General features: G+C 41.5%; 1 protein-coding gene and 1 long non-coding RNA gene across 13 annotated transcripts in view; one reads left to right on the forward strand and one right to left on the reverse strand.

Annotated features, from left to right (window-relative positions):
- Window positions 1-24,652, forward strand: part of Erc1 (ELKS/RAB6-interacting/CAST family member 1) — a 277,991-nt gene that overhangs the window by 236,920 nt on the left and 16,419 nt on the right. For all 12 annotated transcript variants that reach the window (XM_085840047.1, XM_085840052.1, XM_085840050.1 and 9 more), the window contains one exon: window positions 16,834-17,022. In XM_085840047.1, the coding sequence (XP_085696173.1) occupies window positions 16,834-17,022 (189 nt within the window). Of the gene's footprint in view, window positions 1-16,833; window positions 17,023-24,652 lie in introns of those variants that run through there.
- LOC147003841 (uncharacterized) lies at window positions 8,027-24,593 on the reverse strand. The gene is made up of 3 exons (XR_015047571.1): window positions 24,528-24,593; window positions 22,894-22,991; window positions 8,027-8,474 (listed from the first exon to the last, which is right to left on the reverse strand). It is a non-coding gene; the product is annotated as an uncharacterized LOC147003841 (long non-coding RNA).

Here is a 24,652-nt window from a genome sequence, read left to right on the forward strand (position 1 = left end):
CTGGTTCCCTTTCCTAGCTATTGTAAATAGTGCAGTCACGAGTATGGATCTACAGTAGTAGTAGTTACATTAGCTTGTGGGTAACCTTCATACTGACTTCCGTAATGGCTGCACCAGTTTACATTGGATAAGGATCCCTTTCTCCCCACAGCCTTACCAGGAGTTCTTGTCATTTGTCTTTTTAAAACCTGTTTTTACTGGGTGAAATTGACTCTTGGAGTAGTTTTAATTTTCATTTCCCTAATAGCTAAGGATATTGCACTCTTCAAATATTTATAGGCCTTTTGTGATTCATCTTGTAGCCCATTTGTTGATTTTATGATTTGAAGTTTGTTTGGTTTTTGCAGCCTTTATTTACCTATTGGATGTGTACTTGGCAAAGATTCGTTCCATTCACTAAGCTGTCTGTGTTTGGATAGCTTGATTCATAATTTCTTTTGTTGTACAAAAGCATTCTCATTTCATATCATCCTATTTCTTAGCTCCTGAAATTATCTCTTGTGTCCAGAGGCCTTTCAGAAACTCCTTGCTACACCTATATTTATTATTATTATTATTATTATCATTTTATTCATTTACATTTCAAATACTATCCCCCTTCCTGGTTACCCCTCCACAACCCTCCATCCCATACCCCCTGCCCCCTCCCCTTTGCCTCTATGAGGGTGCTCCTCCATCTACTTACCCACTCCCACCTCACCCCTCTAGCATCCCCCTATGCTGGGGCATCAAGCCTCCCCTCCCTTGCCATTGATGGCACATAAGGCCATCCTCTGATACATGTTTCATATATATCTGGAGCCATGGATCCCTCCAAGTATACTCTTTGGTTGGTGGTTTACTCTCTGGGAGCTCTGGGGGGTCCGGTTAGTTGATAATTGTTCTTCCTATGGGATTGCAATCCCCTTCAGCTTCTTCAGTCCTTCCCCTAGCTCTTCTATTGGGGTTCCTGGGCTCAGTCTGATGGTTGGCTGTGAGTATCTGCTTCTGTATTGGTCAGGTGCTGATAGAGCCTCTCAGGGAATAGCCATATCAGGCTCATGTCAGCAAGCACTTCTTGACATCAGCAATAATGTGAGGGTTTGGTGTCTGCAAATGGGATGGATCCCTAGGTGGGGCAGTCTCTGGATGACTTTTCCTTCATCCTCTGTTCCATTTTTTGTCCCTGTCTTTCCTTTGGACAGGAACATTTCTAGGTTAACAATTTTGACATCGGTGGGTGGCCTCATTCCTCAACCAGGAGGGTGTACCTATATACTCTACAGGTTCTGTCGCCCTTTTGTTGCATATTTCAACTAAAATCATCCCAACTGGGTCCTGGGAGCCTCTCATTTCCTTTGCATCTGGGAATTTCTAGTGACTACCCCCAGTTATCCATCCCCCACTGCTACATATTTCTATTCGATTTCCTGACCCTTCCAACTGCTCTCCTGTCCCTTCCAACACCCGATCCTTCCCCCACCCCTTCTCCCCCACCCCTCCTCTCTCCCTCCCAGGTCCTCCCCTCCCTGCACCTCCTGTGATTATTTTGCTCCTCCTTCTATGTAGGATTGAAGCATTCACACTTCGGTCTTCCATTTGAAAATACCTGTACAGTTTGAAATTTTCAAGTCTTGCATTATGATCCTTTTTAAATGGCTCATTTTTAAATTGTTTTTTTTTGTGCAGAGTAAAAGATGAAGTTTTTGTTCTTCTACATGTATATATCCTGTTAACTCGGCATTATTTATTGAAGAATGTGTCTTTTGTATACCTTTCTTGAATATTGTGTGATACTAGCTGTGTGGGTTTATTTCTGTATTCTCCATTTCATTAATCAGAAGTTCTGTGCCAGTATCATACAGTTTCCATGGACTCTAATAGTGCCTGGTGTTACACCTCTATTACTGTTCCTGCTGCTTAGGATTGCTTTTGAAAGCTATTCTGGATCTTTTGTATTTCCATATGAATTTTAGAGGATTTTTTCTGGTTCTGTGAAGAATATGATTGGTGACTTGATGGGGGTTATGTTAAATATGAATATCACTTTGGCAATACAGCCATTTTGTGTATTAGCTTTGCCAATCCATGAGCATACACAGTCTTTCCATCTTGGCGTGTCTTCAGTTCCTCTATTCCATGTCTCCAGGAGACAAGAAAGGAAGAGGCCTCACCATTCCTCCTAGATATTCCTCTCCTCTCTGATAGAAATGACCTGGGCTGTATGGACCACTGTGGGACATTTTGCGTATGAGAAAACACACAGTAGCTTTTGGAGCAGGAAGATAGAAAATAGGAGAGAAAAAGAATCGCTGCTGACCTTGATACAATCTCAGCTATTTTGCCATCTCCCTGTCCAGTGGCGCTATTTTTTCTTAAGACATGTCATTGTGTGACCTATGTACAGTAATGTACCTACACGCCCTACTTTTCTTCTCTAGTGAAAGACTGCATCTCATCTATGACACTGAGAAGGCACTCTTTGGTTAGCCTCTCTCATAGTGTTTGACAGTGTTGAAGAATGGAGCTTTGCTTTTAGCCCTGTGTAACTGTTGCTGCAAGTCACTTAGCATCTTTAAGCACCAGAGCCTCTGTGCTAAGTCATAATAAAACATGTGCTCTCCTAGAAAGGCCTGAGAAGGAAGCAAGAGTTCTTCATGGAGGTGAGAAATACAGTAAGAAACTAAGTGGGAGAAGAAATAGGAACTGCAGTGGGGGCACATGAGAGCAAAGTATGATGTGTACACGTAAACATGCTAAGATGGAACCATTACTTTGTATACTATCCTAAAATTAATGAAAGAATGACTACATCTTGCATTGAGGGATAGTGTGAGGATTAAATGTCCTCACTCATTCCATACATGTCACCCTTCTCCAGGAACCCAGGGAGTGCACAGCTATAAGGATAGCATTGGTTGTGGTGGTTATACAGCTTTCGAATGGTCCTTCTGTCTCCTGTGTCCTATTATAAAATGCATTCTTCTGATCACCCATAAAACTAGGCCTGCTAACCAGCTTTTTCATCACGAAAACGTAATCATAAAAATGACAATCTTTCTGAGCCTCTGATGAATCCCTAGAGAGCTCAGCACTAGCCCAGCAACTCCATTGCTTTGTCCTTAAGGTGCTGTGGTAGGTTAGCTATAGACATTGCGCCTTGCCTGTTTACCTCCAAGAAGCACCCCACAATAGACAGATTTGTTTCCTCCACTTCTGAAAGTTTCTGACTAAAGAAAATATTTATGCAGTAGCAACAAATCATTAAAAATGTTATCACCTCTTTATACTGTGGTTCGCAGATCCACCCTGCACTCTTGTGGTGTCCTCTATGTGATTAGGGGAGGGCTGTCCTTTACCTCATTTAATTTACTGCTTAGACCGAAGTGACCCTGTCTAAGCACTGCTAAGGCGTATGCACTCAGATTCATGAGCTCATATCATGATGAGGAGTATTCACTAATGAAGCATTGTCTCTTCCTGCTATTATTTATGATTTGGGCATTTTCCCAAACAACCAGATATCCTCAGCATTATGTGCAATGAGACCCTTCACATCCTACCTGGTTTTCATAGTCATCTGAAAATACAGAGGCCTACCAAAGCAGTTTGTAATGTATCTCAATGACCCTGGATTCAATCCTATCGGACACACACACTTTACATGTGTTTTGCTTACTTTTATGCAAGAGTAGCTACTGTTTTCATTATTCTTTTGAGGGGGGTTGGGGTTTTTTGTTTGTTTGGTTTTTTTGGGTTTTTTTTGTAGTTGTTTTTTGTTTGGTTTTTTGTTGTTGTTTTTTGTTTGGTTTTGTTTTGTTTTGTTTTTCGAGACAGGGTTTCTCTGTAACCCTGGCTGTCCTGGAACTCACTCTGTAGACCAGGCTGGCCTCAAACTCAGAAATCCATCTGCCTCTGTCTCCCAAGTGCTGGGATTAAAGGTGTGGGCCACCACCGCCCAGCCGTTTTCAATATTCTTGTTTCTCCCCACACCCTAAAAAGTTATTATTTAATCTGATACCACTTGCATGTAAGTGCCTGGGTGACCCATCCAATATTTATTATATTTTCTAGCATATTATATATTAAGTTCAGTGCCCAGCTGCTTAGCTTATCCTGTACAGCCCTTTTTGATGCTAGTTTTGAAAGACAGGTCTACACTTGCTACCCTGTGACATTATTCTGTGAGGTGGTGCTGTGGAGGCTATTAGCTGACTCCTGTCTTATCTGGACCCTTCAACAGCACTTTTGTTACAGCAAGACTCTGTGGCACTACTCTGTTAACTTGTCCATGACTCCCCACAATTATTTTTTTATACATCCTCTCTGGTAAGATTCTTAGGTATTTGTGGTTAAATGAACATTTTCTTGGACACAGAATTGTATCATCAACCAAAACAGAAGAGCTCTTCTCCTGTGATGTATCTTCCTCTTCCTAATGCTAGGATGAGACCAAGTCTCCCGCTGGGTCTGGCAGTCCGTGTTTCTGGGGTAATGAAATGAGCAGAGTTGATTGAGGTGTAGCTGGACTGCATCACTTCTTTCCATTGTGCCAAGAGATCAAAGCAGTGTACAAATAGAGGCTTAGTCTAGGAAATATTCAAAACAGATGGCTCGTTCTTTCAGTGAAAATTCAGATTTTTAAGGCAGAACACTTGTTAACAAGACTTCATTGAAAGATGGTCAACTGTGGCTGTTTCTTCCTAGATTTCAAGACTGGAATCACAGACTTTTTGTAGAAGGAGGTAGTTGGCAAACTTAGAATGCCTTTAGCTGCTTTTCCTGTGGCTGTGAAATAAGGTATTCAGATTTTGCTTTTGGCACTCTGGGTATCAAATGAAAACATCTTGAATTTGCTCCTCATTTTGTTGGTTGGTCAGTATCTTAATATCTAGTATGCATATTGTTATATCCTCCTGGGACTGAATCAGGATGTTAGTACTGTCTGCCATGTTTTAACAAGTTAAAGGTACATTCTGTGTATTCCTTTGCTGTTTACACTTGAGTCCTCAGTTTAACATAGAAAAATTCAATTAGTATATGTGGCTTAACGTTTTCATTATTTTGGTTTAAAACTCATTGAAGTGAGAAATAAAATTAACCCATAAATATTTTCTGGACATATCCTGTGTACTTATGATATACCAGTTTCATGGGGGAATAAATGAATGTCTCAAGGCCATTAAACACTACAAAACAGATTTTTCTACAACAAGGAAAATTGTACAAATTGCCATGGGAAACCTCAGTAGAGACTCAATAGTTAAAATGGACTATGATATTTGAGCTAACTCCTAAAGGAGCAGTAAACATCTGCCAGACAGATTGACTTTATATAAGTCATGGACAGCTTTTGCAAAGGCATAGAAGTATAAACAACGTAATACGGTTAGTACCTTTTCTACGAGAGTTCACTGTAGATAGTGCTATGTATATCAGTAGTCATTTTCTTTGCTATGCAACACATACCAAAATACGGTAACATAAGAGAGCACTTAACACTAATTTATTTTAAAATTTATTTTTATTTTATGTCTGTCAGCATTTTGCCTGCATATATACATTGTGTGTGCCTTATGCCAAAGGAGGGCAGCAAAAGGTATCAGATGCCCTGGAATTGGAGTTAAAGAGACGTGAGCCTCTATGTGGGTGCTGGAAACTGAACTCAGGTTCTCTGGGAAAGCAGCAGGTCCTCTTAACCACTTAGCTTTCTGTCCAGCCCCCCCCCCCCAGTAAATGTGCATTAATTTTGTTTTCTGGGGTACTATCTCTTCCTGGGATCTCTTGTGGAATAGAGTCAAATTATCACTGAGGACTGCAGTTATCCACAGTCTAGCCTTGGGCTGGATCATCCAGTTTACACTGCAGTTAATGCTAGGCTTCTCAGTTCCATGAGGTCCATTTATTAATTGTTGCTCTTAGAGCCAGTGCTATTGGTGTTCTGTTCAGAGACTCTTTTCAGTGCCAGTGAGTTCCAGGCTGTTCCCCCACATTCTCTTCAGTCAGGTTTGATGTATCTAATTTTAAATTGAGGTTTTTGATCCATTGGAATTGAATTTTGTGCAGAGTGGTAAGTATGGCTCTATTTGGATTCTTTTTCATGCAGCCATCCAGTTTGACCAATACTGTTTGTTGAAGATCCTGTCTTTTTTTTTCCAGTGTGTATTTCTGCCCTCATTATTTAAAAAAACAAAAAAAAACAAAAAAAAAAAACAGATGTCAGTATTTCTGTCTGGGTCTTCTATTCAATTCCATTGACTAACATGTCTAATTTGTGCCAATACCATTCTGTTTTCATTACTATACCTCTGTAATACACCTTGACGTTGGAGATGGCAATACCCCCCAGCAGTTCCTTTATTATTCATAATTGTTTTAGCTAACCTGGGTTTTTTGCATTTTCTTTTTTTTTTAATAATTTTTATTAGGTACTTTCCTCATTTACATTTCCAATGCTATCCCAAAAGTTCCCCATACCCCCCCCCCCGAATCCCCTACCCACCCAATCCCACTTTTTGGCCCTGGCATTCCCCTGTACTGGGGCATATAAAGTTTGTGTGTCCACTGGGCCTCTCTTTCCAGTGATGGCCGACTAGGCCATCTTTTGATACATATGCAGCTAGAGACAAGAGCTCCGGGGTACTGGTTAGTTCATAATGTTGTTCCACCTATAGGGTTGCAGATCCCTTTAGCTCCTTGGGTACTTTCTCTAGCTCCTCCATTGGGGGCCCTGTGATCCATCCAATAGCTGACTGTGAGCATCCACTTCTGTGTTTGCTAGGCCCCGGCATAGTCTCACAAGAGACAGCTATATCTGGGTCCTTTCAGCAAAATCTTGCTAGTGTATGCAATGGTGTCAGCATTTGGAAGCTGATTATGGGATGGATCCCTGGATATGGCAGTCTCTAGATGGTCCATCCTTTCATCACAGCTCCAAACTTTGTCTCTGTAACTCCTTCCATTGGTGTTTTGTTCCCAAATCTACGAAGGCGCACAGTGTCCACACTTTGGTCTTCGTTCTTCTTGATTTTGCATTTTCATATGAACCTAAAAATTACCCTTTCAAGATCTGTGAAGAATTGTGTTAGAATTTTGATGGGGGTTACACTGAATCTGTAGCTTGCTTTTGGTAAGATGATCATTTTTATTCTATTAATCCTACCACTGCATGAGGAAGAGATTGTTCCATCTTTTGATATCTTTCCCAATTTCTTTGTTCAATGACTTAAAGTTTTATTTTACAGACTCATTACTATTCTTTTTGATATTTCAACTGTATCATGATTTTATTTATCAGTAAGGATTGTACTTCAGACATTTCTTTTTATGACTGTTTCCAAATCTAAATCCTCTTGTAGTCCTTATTACTGCTGATAACAGTAATAAATACCTGTTATGAATAGATTTTTTAAAATAATAGTTAACTAATTGATGAAAAGTTCTAAGAATTTCTTCTCTAATTTCTTCTCTAATTTCTTCTCTCTGTTGTCTGAGATTGAGCTGTTGTAAGGATTTGCAATTTTCTTAAGACTTTTTTATTTTTATGTGTATGGGTGCTTTGTCTGCATATATATTTGTGCACTACATATCCACAGAGGCTGGAAGAATCTCAAATCTATTGAGACTGGAATTAGATAGTTGTAAACTGCTGTGTTGGTGCTGGGAATTGAAAGAGGGACCTTAGTCATTGGCCTGTCTCTCCAGCCTGTCAACTTACAAATATTTTCTAAAGTTTCTAAATAGAAAGTGCTTTACACATTGGAAATCCCATGTTATCTGTCAGACTATTTGGCTTCTATGTCATAGTGTTGAGAGCAGCCATAGACACATATAAGCAATTGTGTGTGGCTATAAGTTAATAAAACTTGATGGACTCTAAAATTGGTTTTTATATACTTTCTGTGTATCACAAAATATTCTTTAGATTTTTCTTTTTGAGAACTGAAAATGGCAAAAATAAAAAGAATACAAGCAGGCTTGTTGGTATAAGCCTATAATCCCAGCATTTACAAGGCTCAGACATGGGGCTCATGAGTTTGAAGTCAGTCTGGGCTACATAGGAAGGAAAACCCTGTCTCCAAAAGAGAAAAATATATACAGCATCCTTAACTCAGAACCATACAGAAGCAGGCGGCAATGCTAGATGTGGTCCACAAACTGTAATTTTCCAGTTCCTAGTTTCCTCTGTTCCCTCTCCAGTCCCTGGTGCAGCTGAGCACTGGGGTTTGCTTGACACGTACTTGAATCCTCATAGAACAGCCATGAGCATTCCCATTGTAGAGGTAATGAAGCCTGGCTGATGACCATTGTGGAAGTTAACAAAGCAGAGGTTCTCTTTGCCAGTGTTGTAGGCCTCTCCCCTGGAGTCAGGCAGATTCTAGAATTCAGCCAGCCCATCTGTCTCCAAAACTTGTGCTTCTCTTCAGAAACAGCATTGCATTGCTTAGCCATTCTGCACTGTTTCACAAAGTATTGAAGATTTTGTAGCATATAACCTAAGAGACACAGACAGCACTTTACACACATTTGTTTCCCCTCTGTCCCTCTCTCCCTCCCATCTCCATGCCTCTCTCTCTCTCTCTCTCTTCCTCCCTCCTTCCATCTCCAAACCCCATGTCAGAGGGCAGCCTCTGAAACTGAATACCCAGTGATTACTGCATGATGTCACCAAGCAAGGGCCTGCCTGCTTCTGACCACTGTGTTTAAATAACCATTTCTAACCAGAGCCACAGTGGCCATGCTGCTTGCCCTGAAGAATGTAGAATACTTTGCTAGGCAGAGCACACCTAGAATTCTAGCACTTAGGAGTTTGAAACAGGAAGATTGCAAGTTCAAGGCTATCCTAGACAACATAGTGAGACTCTTGAGAGATAGACAGACACACACCACTATTACTTGTGTTTAACAGGCTGTGAGTTGCTGGATTCCATATCAGTTGTTGCTATAGCAGTGTCCAAAATAAGTGCAGCTCTGTTCTGTCTGGGTTTTTGTTTTGTTTTGTTTTGTTTTGTTTTGTTTTGTTTTGTGGCCAGGTCTTAATGTGTAGACCAGGCTGGCCTCAGACTTTTGGCACACTTCGTCTCAGTCTCAGTGCCCGGAGTGCTAGGATTACAGGTGTGAGTGACCACACCAATCCAAATCAGTTCTTTATTAAACTCATAGGCTACAAAGCATCACCTGAGTTCCTTTAATTCCAGGAGAGCTAATAAAATGTCATGAGTATAGTAATTGACATGGAACACACAAGGTTAAACTGCCAAGAAAACAGCTATGCTTTTCTAGAGCTGCAAATTGTCAAGGCTCTAGCACATCCCAGCATACAGCAGAGGCTCCTGTTATCTCAGCCACTCCAACACTATTCCCTGTGCTCGTAGTGAATGCATGTGTTTTTAGTAAAACTAAGAGAAAATAATGATTTATCTTCAAGCAGAATTACCATAGTTCTTCATATTTTAAAATGTACAATCTTTTCCAGTTTTCATAGACAAGCTTACGTTTTAACAAGCCATAAATAAAGCCCTTATATCCGAGATCTTCAGAGAAGCTTTCTACTTTTAGAACCAGGTATTTATTAGTGATAAGATTTCTAATCACTGGCTGTGGTGGCACATGCCTTTAATCCCAGTACTTGGGAAGTAGAAACAGGTAAATCTGAGGTCAGCCTGGTCTACATATTGAGTTCCAAGACAGCCAGAGCTACAGAGTAAGACCCTGTCTCAAAAAGAAAAAACGAAAAAAAAATGTTTTTTCTAACACATTTATCCATCCTTGATCCAAGGAACCCTGGATCTGCACTCCTTCTTGTCCCTTGTCCCTGCATGTTCAGTGTCTCCTCATCTCCCCTCTCTGCAGAGAGGGGGAGGGGCCAGTGACTTTCTGGTCCAAAAACTATTAAAGATGGCAGTGGTCAGGTATCTCTTATTAATTAGTGTGGTGATGCAAGGCCATCCCACAGATCCTGAGGACACAGATCCTGTCTAGCACAGAGCTAAAGCCCTGAGTCCTTTGTCAATGTTCATAATATGGATAACATTCTGGGAGTTTCTCTTCTTTTGTGAGTAAGCAACAAATTGAAACAAAGGATTTATCTCATAACTTAAGTGTCCCTGGGAGATTTGTTTATGTGTTGTGGAAAATAAGTGCATAATGGTCACAGTATGTAATCTGGGAGAGCTAGGAGGGGAGGGGCAGGGCAGGGCGTGAGGGGAGGGGAGGGGAGGGGAGGGGTGGGGCCCAGCTCTGGACGCTCTCACTTTAACTTCTTCTGCCATCGCCCTTACGTCTTATTTTTATCTTTGAAATGTTAGGTGTTTATTCACATACATTAAATAAATGTGACTGTACTATCCTTCTAGCTAAGCCTAGGTGCGGTCTAGAACTTGCTGTCATATTCTATCCAATATATTTCTTGATGTAAAAAGTGAGAGTTATTCTACCTTCTCTTGTTTTCTGTTAGGATTAGTTAAGGATGACTACAATACCAAACATGTGTAGAGAATCCATTCATCATTTGGCTTGTCCTTCAGATGGCAGGGCTCACTGTTTCAAAGGCTACATCCCAGAGGATTAAGAATAAAAAGCTTGGATTTCATAAACATATTTGAAGACTAAGTCAGACTAAATCTCAACCAAGGCAAATAATTTATTTAGCAATTCAAGGATTCTTGACATTGGTTTCAAAATTAAACAAGGATAAATTTATTATACAATTTAGCTATTATATATACCCAAAACATTAATCACTTATCTCATAAGTTCTTTTAATATACAGTAGAACTACATCTTCATATATTCCCATTGATAGAATACAGCATACCAGTCAGGCGTTCACTAAGTGCTAAACTGGATTATTTTTTTTCTTTTTATTAATTATGACTTGACAGGTAGTATACTAATCAATGTAATAAATATACCATAGTTTTTCTGTATTTTTAAAAAACTCTTTCATAAATGAGCTGCTTTAAGTGAAAACATAATGTATAGGTCCATGACTTTGCAAAGAATTTAACACTCCATCTTTGACCAGGAGAATTGCTCAGTGAGAAGAAATGTAAAAGTGGTGAACATTATTCTCTGCCCTCCTCTCTCTGCTGGGCCTCTATTAAAGAGTGCCAGTAAGACAGGGGTGCCTGGGACATTAGTCAGTCAATTAATAGTGGGACTTCCCTGGTACATTCTACATTGAAAGGCAGTGGACAGTAACCCAAACAAAAAAAATCAAAACTACCCACTAGTATTTATTCAGTTAATATATGAACAACAAATCTGCCTCTGACAATGTCAGCAAGTAAAAAAGAACACAGTGCTTTTATAGCCGATTCAGAATTGTAAGCAGCCACAGAAGACTCTTGGTGGGTGGAAAACTAATTTTCTAGGAAGACTGAGAGTAGCTGACACATATATAGGAACTTTTAAAGGGTGTGGGTATGTGTGTGAGAAAGAGAAAGAGAAAGAGAGAGAGACAGAGACAGAGATTACAGGTTCCTCTTCTGATGGTGGCCAGAAGAGGATATCAGATCCCCTTGAGTTGGAATTATAGGCAGTTGTAAACTACCTAAAATGGGTACTGGGAACCAAATGTCAATTTTCAGAAAGAAGAGCAAAAAATGGCTCAGCAAGTAAAGGCACTTCCCACCGAGCCCGCTGACGGAAGTTCAATCCCCAGGACCCACAAACGGAGCAGAGAAAAGAACCCCCTCAAGTTGTCCTCTGACCTGTGCGTGCTCACTGTGTCACAAACACATAAGGAAATAAACGTAACTTTTAAAAACATCTTTCAAACAATGGAATTTGAGTTCCCCAGGGGCAGATGCTCTAGTTTCTAATCATTTTCAGCTCCTTTTCATCCAGTCTTTGATGATAAGGACTTGGGTAACTTCTCAGAGTTATAACCAGCTAACCTACACTCAGATCAGAGGCGAACCAGGTTCAGGGTACTCACCTATAATCCCAGCTTCAAGAAGCTGAAGCAGGGGGATCACAACTTCAGCTTCAAGGATCATAATATACTGAAGCTGTGTGTGGACAGACAGCAATATTTATGGGTCCCGTGTGGCATCTCCTTTCAACTTGCCTTCAGAAGGAGTCCCTGTCTCAAGACAAAACAAGCCAAACAAACAAAAATCCCCAAAAGTAGAGTAAGAAGAGAAAACCCAGGCTGTCTTAATTGGATAGGTGTGATGGAGTAGGGAGTGCTTTTGTTTATTCTATCCTGGTATTAAAATGTCAAATGGGGCACAGGGGAAAAATTCCTGAATAGAACAGCAATGGCTTGCACTGTAAGATCGAGAACTGACAAATGGGACCTCATGAAACTGCAAAGCTTCTGCAAGGCAAAAGACACCGTCAATAAGACAAAAAGACCACCAATAGATTAGGAAAGGATCTTTACCTATCCTAAATCAGATAGGGGACTAATAGCCAATATATATATAAAGAACTCAAGAAGGTGGACTCCAGAAAATCAAATAACCCCATTAAAAAATGGGGCTGAGAACTGAACAAAGAATTCTCACCTGAGGAATACCGAATGGCAGAGAAGCACCTGAAAAAATGTTCAACATCCTTAATCATCAGGGAAATGCAAATCAAAACAACCCTGAGATTCCACCTCACACCAGTCAGAATGGCTAAGATCAGAAATTCAGGTGACAGCAGATGCTGGCGAGGATGTGGAGAAAGAGGAGCACTCCTCCATTGTTGGTGGGATTGCAAGCTTGTACAACCACTCTGGAAATCAGTCTGGCGGTTCCTTAGAAAATTGGACATAGTACTACTGGAGGATCCAGCAATACCTCTCCTGGGCATATATCCAGAAGATGTCCCAACCGGTAAGAAGGACACATGCTCTACTATGTTCATAGCAGCCTTATTTATAATAGCCAGAAGCTGGAAAGAACCCAGATGCCCCTCAACAGAGGAATGGATACAGAAAATGTGGTACATTTACACAATGGAGTGCTACTCAGCTATTAAAAAGAATGAATTTATGAAATTCCTAGGCAAATGGATGGACCTGGAGGGCATCATCCTGAGTGAGGTAACACAATCACAAAGGAACTCATACAATATGTACTCACTGATAAGTGGATATTAGCCCAAAACTTAGGATACCCAAGATAGAAGATACAATTTGCTAAACGCATGAAACTCAAGAAGAATGAAGACCAAAGTGTGGACACTGTGCCCCTTCTTAGAATTGGGAACAAAACACCCATGGAAGGAGTTAGAGAGACAAAGTTTGGAGCTGTGACGAAAGGATGGACCATCTAGAGACTGCCATATCCAGGGATCCACCCCATAATCAGCTTCCAAACGCTGACACCATTGCATACACTAGCAAGATTTTGCTGAAATGACCCTGATATAGCTGTCTCTTGTGAGACTATGCCGGGGCCTAGCAACCACAGAAGTGGATGCTCACAGTCAGCTATTGGATGGGTCACAGGGCTCCCAATGGAGGAGCTAGAGAAAGTACCCAAGGAGCTAAAGGGATCTGCAACCCTATAGGTGGAACAACATTATGAACTAACCAGTACCCCAGAGCTCTTGACTCTAGACATATGTATCAAAAGATGGCCTAGTCGGCCATCACTGGAAAAAGAGGCCCATTGGACACACAAACTTTATATGCCCCAGTACAGGGGAACGCCAGGGCCAAAAAAATGGGAATGGGTGGGTAGGGAAGTGGGGGGGGGTATGGGGGACTTTTGGGATAGCATTGGAAATGTAATTGAGGAAAATACGTAATTAAAAAAAATGTCAAATGATCTGTGTGTTTAGAACTCATACGTAATGAACCATACACATAGAATATTGTAGAATCTTCCTTCACTCTCTACTCTGAAAAATACAGAAATAGTTTCTTAGTCTTTCAAAAGCTTACTAGTTATCTTAGCTAAATGGAAATGAAGTTAAAGCAAACACTTTCACACCACTGTCATAGTGCAATCAAAAGCTGGCCCCTGAAACCAGTTAGAGAATCTATTACAACAAATCCTCTTTCAAAGAAACAACTCTCAGCTAGAATAAAAATTTTCCTCCTGTCATAATTTATATTCCTTAACATTTATAACTGTAGAACTAGGTCTAGTTATACAAACATTATCACAGCCACTTCTGAGGCCAAGACCCCTTCACAAAATTTATATTAAAAAATTAAGGGCCTAGTCCAATGATTGGATACTTCACCAATATTTATGGTCTCTAAGTTCAATTACCAGCACATAGACAGACTCCAAAGCATAGAATGGTGAAAACTCACATTTGGATGGAACCTTTTGTTCATAACGAATATACTCTGAGAAGTTCATTTTGAGTTTTTTCCTATTTAAATTATATAGATATGAATATATATGTGTGTGTGTATATAAGTGTGTGTGTTGGTATGTTATTTTTATATATGTATATTTTGTTTGCATGTATGTGTGTGTGTGTGTGTGTGTGTGTGTGTGACACACACAGCATGTTTTTCCTTGGGCATGAACTCAAGCAGTATAGGGAATAAGGAAGATGTGAAAGTAGAAGGAAGAACAAGAAGGTTGGAAAATCACTATTATGAAAATCTATTACATATATGCACAAAAATATCACAGGCCTCGTGGCACAGGAGATTGAAACAGAAGGATGATTGCAAGTTCAAGGCCAACCTGGAGCAACCTAATGAGACACTGTCTCAAAACAGAGTAAAGGAAGACCTGGGGCTGTAACTCAGTGCCACTGGCTAATGTGTAGAAGGCCCTAGATTTAATTCTCAGTACTGTGGTGGGGGCGGAATATTAAAAAGTAAACCCAATGTTTTATATAGATAATATTCTACCTATAATATGAATTAGATAGAAAAATGTTCATTTATTTTTGAGACAGGGTCGTACTGCTGCAAACTCATTTTCTTCATTAGGTTGTCTATTGCTGCAACAAAACACCATGACCAAAAAAAGCGAGTTAGGGGAGGAAAAGGATTTCTCGGCTTACACTTTCACAGTACTGTTCATTGAAGGCATTTAGGACAAGAACTCCAATAGGGCAGAATCCTGAAGGCAGGAGCTGATGCAGAAGCATCAAGAGGCACTGCCTACCTTCCTGTGCTCCCATGGCTTGCTCATGGATCACCAGCTGAGTGATGGCACCACCCACAATGGGTTGGTCCCTCCTCCACCAATCATAAATTGAGAAAATGCCCTCCAGCTACCTCTTATGGAGGCATCTTCTCAATTAAAGTTTGCTCCCTTCAGATAAGTCTAGCTTGTGAACTCATCATCCTCCTCCCTCAGACTCCTGAATGCTGGTATTAGCAGTAGTAAACCACTATCCCAACCTCTTTTAATGGTTACTCTTCCCATGGTGAATGTGCATCAGATGAAACACATCTTTTCTGAGGAGTTGAGGTTGTTTGTGAAGAACTAGATGAATCCTTCACTTTCTAAACATCCGCTTTGACTAGAACACCTTGTCCTTATTTGATTGGTTCTGTTGATCTGCCTCTCATATATAGAAAATGCTGTCACAGAACTGTTGCCACCAACCTGCTGACCAGAGGTCGGGTGGGTGGGTGTGTGGGTGGGTGTAAATTAGAATGGTACCACACTGATTCACTTTTCTGTAATTTGTCTATCCAGGCCCCACTTTAGTTTTTATATGATCCTAAACTTGAGGTAAAGACTGTAGGATTCATAATGAAGTTGGTGTTACTGTTCAAATGAATACCAGGCCTTGTTTCTTTCTATTTGAAGATGGTCTAGTCCCTTTTACATGAGATGGTATAGAGGCATAGTGGTAATAGAAAATGTCAGGCTAGTGCATGCAGCAGGTACAAGTTTCTGGTGTGTATGGCCTGGGAACTCTGTCAAGGCTCAGCAGCTCCCGTGGCTGTTCTAGCCACATGCTGGAATGCAAAACTTGGGCTGTGACCTCACTGCCAATACCTAGCTAGAGTTTTGTCCCCAAAGCTGTCACATGAAACATGTAACAGAATCCATTGGTCAATATACTCCCAAAGAGAATCGTAGAAACAAAAAGAACCAGATAGGAAAGAAATTTACAGCAGGTCTCTTAAGAAAAACAGAACCAATGTTACAAGTGAGGATTTCGGCCTTGGCTGTGAGTCAGGTACTCGGTGTTATGCAAAGATCTACTAGTCACTGTGTACAGAGAAAGAATGTCAGATAGCCTCTGAGAAATGAATGAAGGAGCCTCAGCCAGGATGAGACAGATTTAGTAACGAGTTCTCTCATCATCCGTCTAAGCCAAGAACAACATGCACCTTCTCCAGAGACTGAATTTTTCTTCTATTCTAGAAGGCAGAAGACCATAGGAAGTACATTGCCCAGGCTTTCAGATGAGCAGTGTTCTCTGGAAGCCTTTTGAAAGCTGCTCATAAAGATGTGCACAGAGCACTTGTAGCATCACTGGAGGCTTTGGACATCAGGAACATCATCTCTGTACAAACAAGCTAGTCTGGACTGGCAAAATGGCTTAGCAATAAAGATATCACCAAGTCTGAAGACCTGAGTTCAGTCCCCAGACCTCACATAGTGAAAAAAATAACTGGCTCCCACACATGCCACGGCAAACACACCGGTATACAACATAATAAAATATAATTCGTAATTTAAAGGACACACACACAAGTCCTGTTTCAGTCTCCTGCCTCAGTGCAGAGTTCTCCATCTGTTATTGATGCACTCAGCAATAGTCCTTCCTTACTTCCTGAAAAACAACACTGTGAAATTGTTGTGTCTATAATTATGAAAATTGCAGTATGACTGAGAGCTTTCGTCTTGGTTTGGGAGGCATGAGGAATATTTGAACTTCTCATTTCAGATTAACCTTGATTTTCTCTTTTTCTCACCTCAGATCATCCAGCCCCTCTTAGAACTTGACCAAAATAGAAGCAAGTTAAAGTTGTATATTGGACACTTGACAGCCCTCTGCCATGACCGAGACCCCTTAATCCTCCGTGGACTCACTCCACCAGCTTCTTATAATGCAGATGGTGAGCAGGCAGCTTGGGAGAATGAGCTGCAGAAGATGACTCAGGAGCAGGTAAGTCTTGTTCAAGATGTGGCCCAAGCACACTTCCCTATGGATGGGGAGTGTTTGGGGATAAGGACATGGTTCCAGTACTGTGCGTGCAAGCCTGTGTGTGAGTATGTGTCTGTGTCTGTGTGTCTGTGCGCGTGTGTCTGTGCGTGTGTGTGTGTGTGTGTGTGTGTGTGTGTGCGCGCGCACATAGACCAGAGACATCATTCTCACGTGTCATTCTTCAAAAGCTTTCGGCCTTCTTTTTTTTCATGCAGTGCCTGTTGCTGCCTGGAGCTCACTAGTTTAGGTAGACTGGCCGTGAGCCTTGGGGATCCTCCAGCCTCTCCCTCCCGCCTCTCCCTCCCACCTCTCCCTCCCCAGCTCTGGAATTATAAGCACACACAACCATACCCAGCTTTTCACATTGTGCTGGGATCAGATCCTCAGACCGGTACAGCAATGCTTTACCAACTGAGCTGTCTCTTTAGGCCCCAAATATCATTTTTAATTGATTTATAATTTTTTATTTATTTTCAAATCAACAGAAAACATACATAACATCATTTTTAAAATATGTACTGAGTTAAACATGTATCATTTTTTATTTTTATTTTTGGGGGGCTAAAAGTTGATTTCATCAAAGTAGAATTTTGGATTAATTAGTACCCTGAGTGTCCTCTTCCTCCTGCTGTCTGTTCTGCATACTCCTCAGTGTAGTAACAGAGGGGTGGTCTCTATTGTAATTACAGCCTGGATATCTACAGCTGGGAGGTATAACCAAAGCACACCTGTTACCCTAGAATCTGTAGATCGTTCTAGCCCTGGCAAAGCAGCAGCTTGAGGATAGGACTGGAGTGGGCATTGCAAGGGGAGGTTGGGGGTCTATAGACTCTAGGGTAGCAACAGCAGGTGAACAGTAGGTATGTGGTAGTCAATATCTATAAAATGGGCACCTCAGTTCTCACACAACCGGGAGGAGGGAGGACAGCATCTTAAGGCGCCCAGAATCTTCTGATCCTCACACAAAGCACGTATTTATGGCTGTTATGCAAAGCTTTCTTTTTCTTTTTTTTATTAGATATTTTCTTTATTTACATTTCAAATGTTAGTCCCTTTCCTAGTTTCCCCTCCAAAAATCCCCTCCCCCCTCCCCTGCTCCCCAACCCACCACTCCCAATTCTGGCCTTGGCAGTCCCCTATACTGGGGCATAGAACCTTCACAGGACCTAGGGCCTCTCCTCCCATTGATGACCGACTAGGCCATCTTCTGCTGCATATGCAGCTAGAGCCATGAATCCCACCATGTGTTTTCTTTTATTGGTTCTTTGTGAATTTCACATGATGCACCCCAGTCCCACTCATCCTCCCCTCCTTTTTATCTGCCCTCCATTCTTGCAAAGCTTCTTTATCTAACACCCGCAAAGTCAGTTGTATGTATCCCTGTTCATATCTAGACATACTGTGTAAAAGAGATTTTGAAAACAAATCAGTACATACTTCTTCAGCTTTGGGGAGCATGTTAAGTATTCAGGCCTTAGTTTGAGACACAATTTCTTGATGAAACCCAGAGCTGGCCTCCATGGTGAGTATTACTAGCAGGCTTGCTTAGGGGACCCTACTTACCAAGCTGGAAGTGCAGGTGGGTTGCCTTGGTACTCAGCATTTATGTGGATTCTGAGGTCCACACTCTAGTCCTCTTGCTTGAAGGATAAGCATGATGACTGCTCAGTCATCTCTCAGGCCCACGACACATTACTTTTCATGAACTATCTCAAGCTCCAAAAACTGTAGACGTGATATAATGTTCTCTGTGGTGTTTTAAAAGAGAATGATTCCCACAGAGGTTTCAGGTCTTAAATATTTGGTCCCCTGTCAGCCTGACTGGAAGAAGTATGTCATAGGGACTAGGCTTTGAAAGTTTCAGTTCAACCTCACCCTTTCTGCATCATGCTTGTGGCTGAGATAGGAGCTCTCAGCATCTTGTTCTTCTCCCACAAGTTTCTTTTCATTATCACAGCGACAGAAAAGAAACTAATAAAAGACCCTGTCTCAAAAATACAAGAAAAGGTCAGGGAGACATCTTCATTACTAAAGTACTGAGGGTCTAAGTTTGAGCCCACAGCCTGTGTATAAAAGGCAAGTGTAAGGCTGAGGTGGTTCAGAGGATAAAGTACTTGCCGTACAAGTGTAAGGATCAGACTTTGCATTCTTAGAACCCACACAAGTTAGATGCTATAGCACATCCCAGTGCTCCTGGGGGATATGAGAAGCAGAGACAGGAAGGTTCCAGAAGCTTACCAGCCATTTAGTCCAGTGTGAGCAGTGGCGAACAAGAAACCATGTCTCTAACATGGTGGAAGGTAAAGATGGACTTCTAAGAGTGTTCTTTGACTTTGACATGCCCGCATTCACAGTAAAATTATTTTTAATATAGATGTAATTAGTAAACTAATCCATCAGCTGTATTTCTTTACCTTATTCTAGACTCCCAAAAACCACACAGAGAAACCAGGATTTATTTAAAACTGCACCTCAATAGCTGAGCAGTTAAATGATCTATCTTAATCTCTATACTAATATGGCTCCCAATGTACTTGCTTATTATTATTGGTCTGGCTCTTTGGACTTAAGGTGTGTTTCTGTGATATCTCTACAGGCCCCTTCCTCATGGCTCCAGTTCCACCATCCTCCTGGCTGATCCCAGTCTCCCTCTCTCCTTCCTCTGGCTGGCGGACGTCCTGCCCTATTCTTTCTTCTGCCCAGCCACTGAGTGATCAGTATTTATTGATAAGGACTGTTTACACAAGCTTTGGACAGGAGATTCTTGGTATAAACATTACAGTGCCATATCTGAATTAAAACAAGATAAAAGGGCAAAGAAATCAGCATTTGAATAACACAAGGGTAAACTTTACACAGTGTACAAAAGCATTATGCCTAACCATACTTAAACACATACATAAATACATACATACAAAAATATTTAAATAGAAAATAAATTTAAAATTTTGAAGCCTGGTGGTGCCATATGCCTTTAATGCCAGTACTCAGAAAGCAGAGGCAGGCAGTTTGAGGCCAGCCTGCTCTAACAGAACGAGTTCCAGAGAAACCCTGTATCAAAAAAATAAATAAATAAAAATTGAAAGGTTCTGCAGCATCTCTATTGTAATCGCCGCTGTGGAGGGGAGGGGCAAGTAGGACCCAGGGCTTGCTGGGGAGCTCCTAGTCAGTAAGCTTCAGGCCAGTGAGAGACCTTTCTCAAAAAAAAAAAAAAAAAAAAAAAGGGAAAAAAAAATGGAGTCAGAGGTAGAACACCTAGCCCGTGAGGCTCTAGGTTCAATCCCTAGTACTGCCAAAGGATGGATAGGACTGTTTGTCTTCTACCCCCCTTATATACATTAATGTGTGCCCTACATGTGCACAGACATGTACACATGCATGTGCACACATACACAATTATAAACTTAAAAACCCATGCTTTGGGATGAGTAGAGAGATGGGGCAGCAGCTAAAGCATTATGCCCTGACAGCCACCACATTCCAGATCTAGGGATCTGACCCCTTCTAGCCTCGTTGGCACTTGCATTCATGCACACATATTTTCACGCCAACACACATGCGTGCACATAATTAAATGTCTTTGCTTTTTACCGTATGTCAGTATTTTGTTATTTAAAGGTCACACCTCACCTCTAACCTCCCTTTGAAATATTAAAGCAGTTCAACTGATAGGTTCTGTTAAAACACTAAAATCCACTCAAAGTGGAGAACAAAAAGATTTTTCCACCCTAAATGGTAACATCCCATCGGGTTGAAGCACACTGGAGTGACTTTGTATCAGGCAGCTGCTCTGTGGGTCACTGAGCTTAGATTCTAATCCCTGTTCCCAGCACTTGGTCCCATTTTCATTTTTCAGAAAATATTGTTCCAAAACTTAGCTCAGGCCTTGTCTCCTTAAGTTGTCTTTCCTTTTGTTCTCTCCAATTGCTGGGTAACTTGCACCTATCCCTCTTTTGAAAGAAGTAGATTCAGGAATGACCATGCTGGCTCAGTACTAAACACAGAGCCTGAAAGTCATTTCTGCCACTCAGGACTCATCAGTCATTGGCTATAGACATGACATTCCATTCTTGCTCTTGGATGGCTTTGCCTGGTTGCTGTACCACCCAAGTGAGCCAGAGGGATGCAGGAGCTGGTGGGGGCAGAGCCTGAGAAACCGCAGAGAGAGAAGGAGAAAGAAGAATGGCCCTTGGTGGGTGACAGACTTTGTTCTGGTTCCCAGTCTCTATTTGTGATCTGCTTTTCTTCTTTTTGTGATGTCTGAACTTGTTTTCTCAGCTCCAGTGCTGAAGCCTTGTCCAAAGCATTGAGAGCAGCAGCACGTAAGACACTGCAAAAGGCGAGAGCAGCCGTCTAGCAGAGAATAGCCAAGCCCTGAAGATAAATGTGTTTTCCTCAGAACTGAGCACAGGAATGTGTGCATGTTGTGTGTGTCTTGACACATTTATGAAAAATACACAGTATGGTAGATTCACTTTTCTTCTCAGCTCTGCTCTCACACAATCTGCCTTTTTCTTCTTCTAGAGTATCTTGCTACTTGGATGCTGAATTATCTAGCAATGAAAACTTATTTTTTAAAAAATAAATAAATAAAAATTGGAACTAGAGAGCTAACTCAGCTAGTAAAAATGCTTGTGCAACAGGCGTAAGGATCTGAGTTTGACCCCCACACCAGAGCCCACATTTAAAAGCCAAGCAAAGTGTCATACACCTATGATCTCAGTGCTGAGGGACAGAGGGGAGGTTTGCCTGGGCCTTGCTATGAGGAGAGGGACGACTCTGGCGTAGAGCTGAGTAGACAGCACAGCAGGGGTTCAAAGCTGACAGGGCGCTGGCTGCAGACACTAGAACCCAAACCTCCTGCCCTGCTTCTGCGGGTGTTTCCCAGCATGATGCTCAGGAAATGAAGATGAAATGGGAGCTTGCTATGGAGAATTAGAGTCAAAAATAGCACTTTTGCATGCTTGAGATTTTGCAAACATTAAATACTATTTTCCATTCATTCCCAGTGTAAGAATAGTATGTTGTATTTGGTGTCTACATGGAAAAATATGCAAAGATACAAAACTACAGGTTTGTGCTAAATGTAGAATAACCATATTTGTGTCATCGTGAGAAGTTACAAATTAAGGGACCTGTAAAGTGTAAGTGTGTGTGTGTGTGTGTGTGTGTGTGTGTGTGTGTGTGTTTGTGTGTGTATCTACACACACCTATCACAGATAAGGAAGAAAATGTTTCCAGCTGAAGCTGTGGAAGCTATACCCACTTGGCCCTCTCTGTCACCCTGGTCCCAGAGTCCTAGAACCTTTGGAAATGAAATTTCCAGTCCAGTCATGCTGTTGGGATAAGTTACCACTAGTTCTCTCTCAGAGTTTTAGATGTTTTACCAAAAGCTTGATGGTCCTGACCTCACTGTAACTATCTAGAAATTGAAATCACTTAAAATTCTCAAGATAGTGTGTCTACTGTGATGCACGCCATAGCCTCCTGCCTGAGCACACAAAGGTAACGGTGGCTGTGTGGGCTGGCAATTCTCTGAGAAAAAACTTGGTATACTTTAAATAGAAATATGAATAAGAGCATACTCTTCTCCCATGGGACTTGATTTCCCAGGACAAAACCAAAAGGGATCCTAATACACATACAGTTTCAGTATACACTCAGATATTGCTGCCATTTCCCACTGCATACATGACCATAATGCAAAGCCCACCCACCTGCCCCACCCACCAACACCAACACTACCCTGTCAGGGAAAATACTGACACAGCCTCCCTGCCTGGTCCAAAAACTTCCAACTATTCTGGGTTACCCTCCATACCAGCCACTTACCAGACATTCTAGCTATTGATGTTGGGACCACTGCCATAAAGTGCTGAAAGCCTTCTGATTCTGAGTCAGAAAGATGGGTCCAGATCACGTTTACTGTCCTGACATGGGAAGTTAGAACAAGATATAAATGGCCAGTGATCCACGGCATTATATACCAACAACAATCTATTAGCATCTTCCAGCTAAAATACACCATGTAAGGGACTCACATAGAAATTTATCTTCTCTCACTCTGAAGGCTGGAAATCTAAGATCAGGGTGTTGGTTCTGGAATCATTGGCCTTCTGATGTAGACTTCTCACTGTGTCCTCAAATGATCTAGCCTGAGCATCCATGATGTCTTCTCATCTAAACTACTACTGCTTACATACAGCACCAGTCATACAGGGTAGGGCATATGCTAAAAGCCTGACTTTAACATAATCACCCTTTAAAGACTCCATCTCCAAATAAAGCCATGCCCCTAGGTTCTGGGGCTTAAGGCTTCAACTTGCAAATTTTAGCTGGACAAAGCTCAGTCCATAAAAGCATCACTGGAGCTACTTCAGAGCCTAATTGCTGTTAGGCCACTGTTTCAGGGTTTTGATTTAGCTGATTATTATACCAGCTTTAGAAACTATAGAATCTGCATTCCAAATAAGCCTTGGAGTTTTTGCCCTAAGGTAAAAGGTGCTGCAGAACTTCACACCCATGAGTTACCCAGCACTCCCTCAGGGGACGTAGGGCTGCTGGTTACTTCCACCCAGAAAGTCAAATGAGGTACATTCACTAACAGGGCCTTTCTGAAAGAGTTGTTATAGTCACAAAGCCATAACAGTGTCAGTCATTTCTGAATACAGTCAGGAACGTTGTGGGGTGGAGAAAACAGTGATGGTTCTCTTACACACAGCACAACAAGTGTCCTCCTGCTTTGCCTCCCTTTAGTGCAAAAGGCTACTAGGCACAAAAGAAAATGCTGAACATAGCATATGCTCACTGTTTAGCCCTAAAGATCAAGTTCTAGTGAATAAAATTTGTCATGGGGTCCTTATCAGTGAGAAATAATGGTTTTAATGTTATCAGACTAAGTCTTGACTTTTTAAATCAAACTATGAGACTGTGAATCTGAGCCAGATTTCAGACAGATCTTATTTCCAACTTGGCAGAAAAGTATGTGATGTGATGGTGACTTTAAGCTAGTATGATGGACCAGGCATGGTGCCCACTTCAGTGACCCTAGCAAGAAAGGTTAGTCTTGTCATCACAGCACGCACGCGTTAAAGCATCCAGAGTCTCTGACTTCATGCTATTTGATACGTGTGGAGTCTATGGCATTATCTCTCTACATCTGCAAGGCTGAAGCAAAACTAAGTCCGATGAGCATTCATTCCTAAGGCTAGTGTTTCACAAATTAAATCCAAAGTGCAGCAAGCAGGAGGAGGAAATCTTGGGGAGATAACGTACGTATGGAGTCTGTGGCTCCTGTGATGAGACCCAGAGTAGGGGCAGTGGAGTTCTCATGAGCTGAAACTTCCTCAGCTAGAAGAAGCTTGTGGCTTCCAGCTGGGTCTCATCCTTTGACTCGTTTGATAAGGCAAACCAGGGGTGGGCTTTGCTTAGTCAGATATAAAGTCTAGAAAGAATTTGAAGAGCACCTGTCTCCAGACAGCTGAAGCCAGAGAGGTGAGATGCCTCATCCAGGATGGGAAAGCCAGGTGGCAAATGAGGCTTCTGGCTCATGTATTGGCTACTACTGCTCCTTGCAGCCTAGGAAGTAAAT

Source organism: Mus caroli, unplaced genomic scaffold (assembly GCF_978045245.1).
Source record: "Mus caroli unplaced genomic scaffold, Mus_caroli_1 scaffold_7, whole genome shotgun sequence".
NCBI classification, from domain to species: Eukaryota; Metazoa; Chordata; class Mammalia; order Rodentia; family Muridae; genus Mus; species Mus caroli.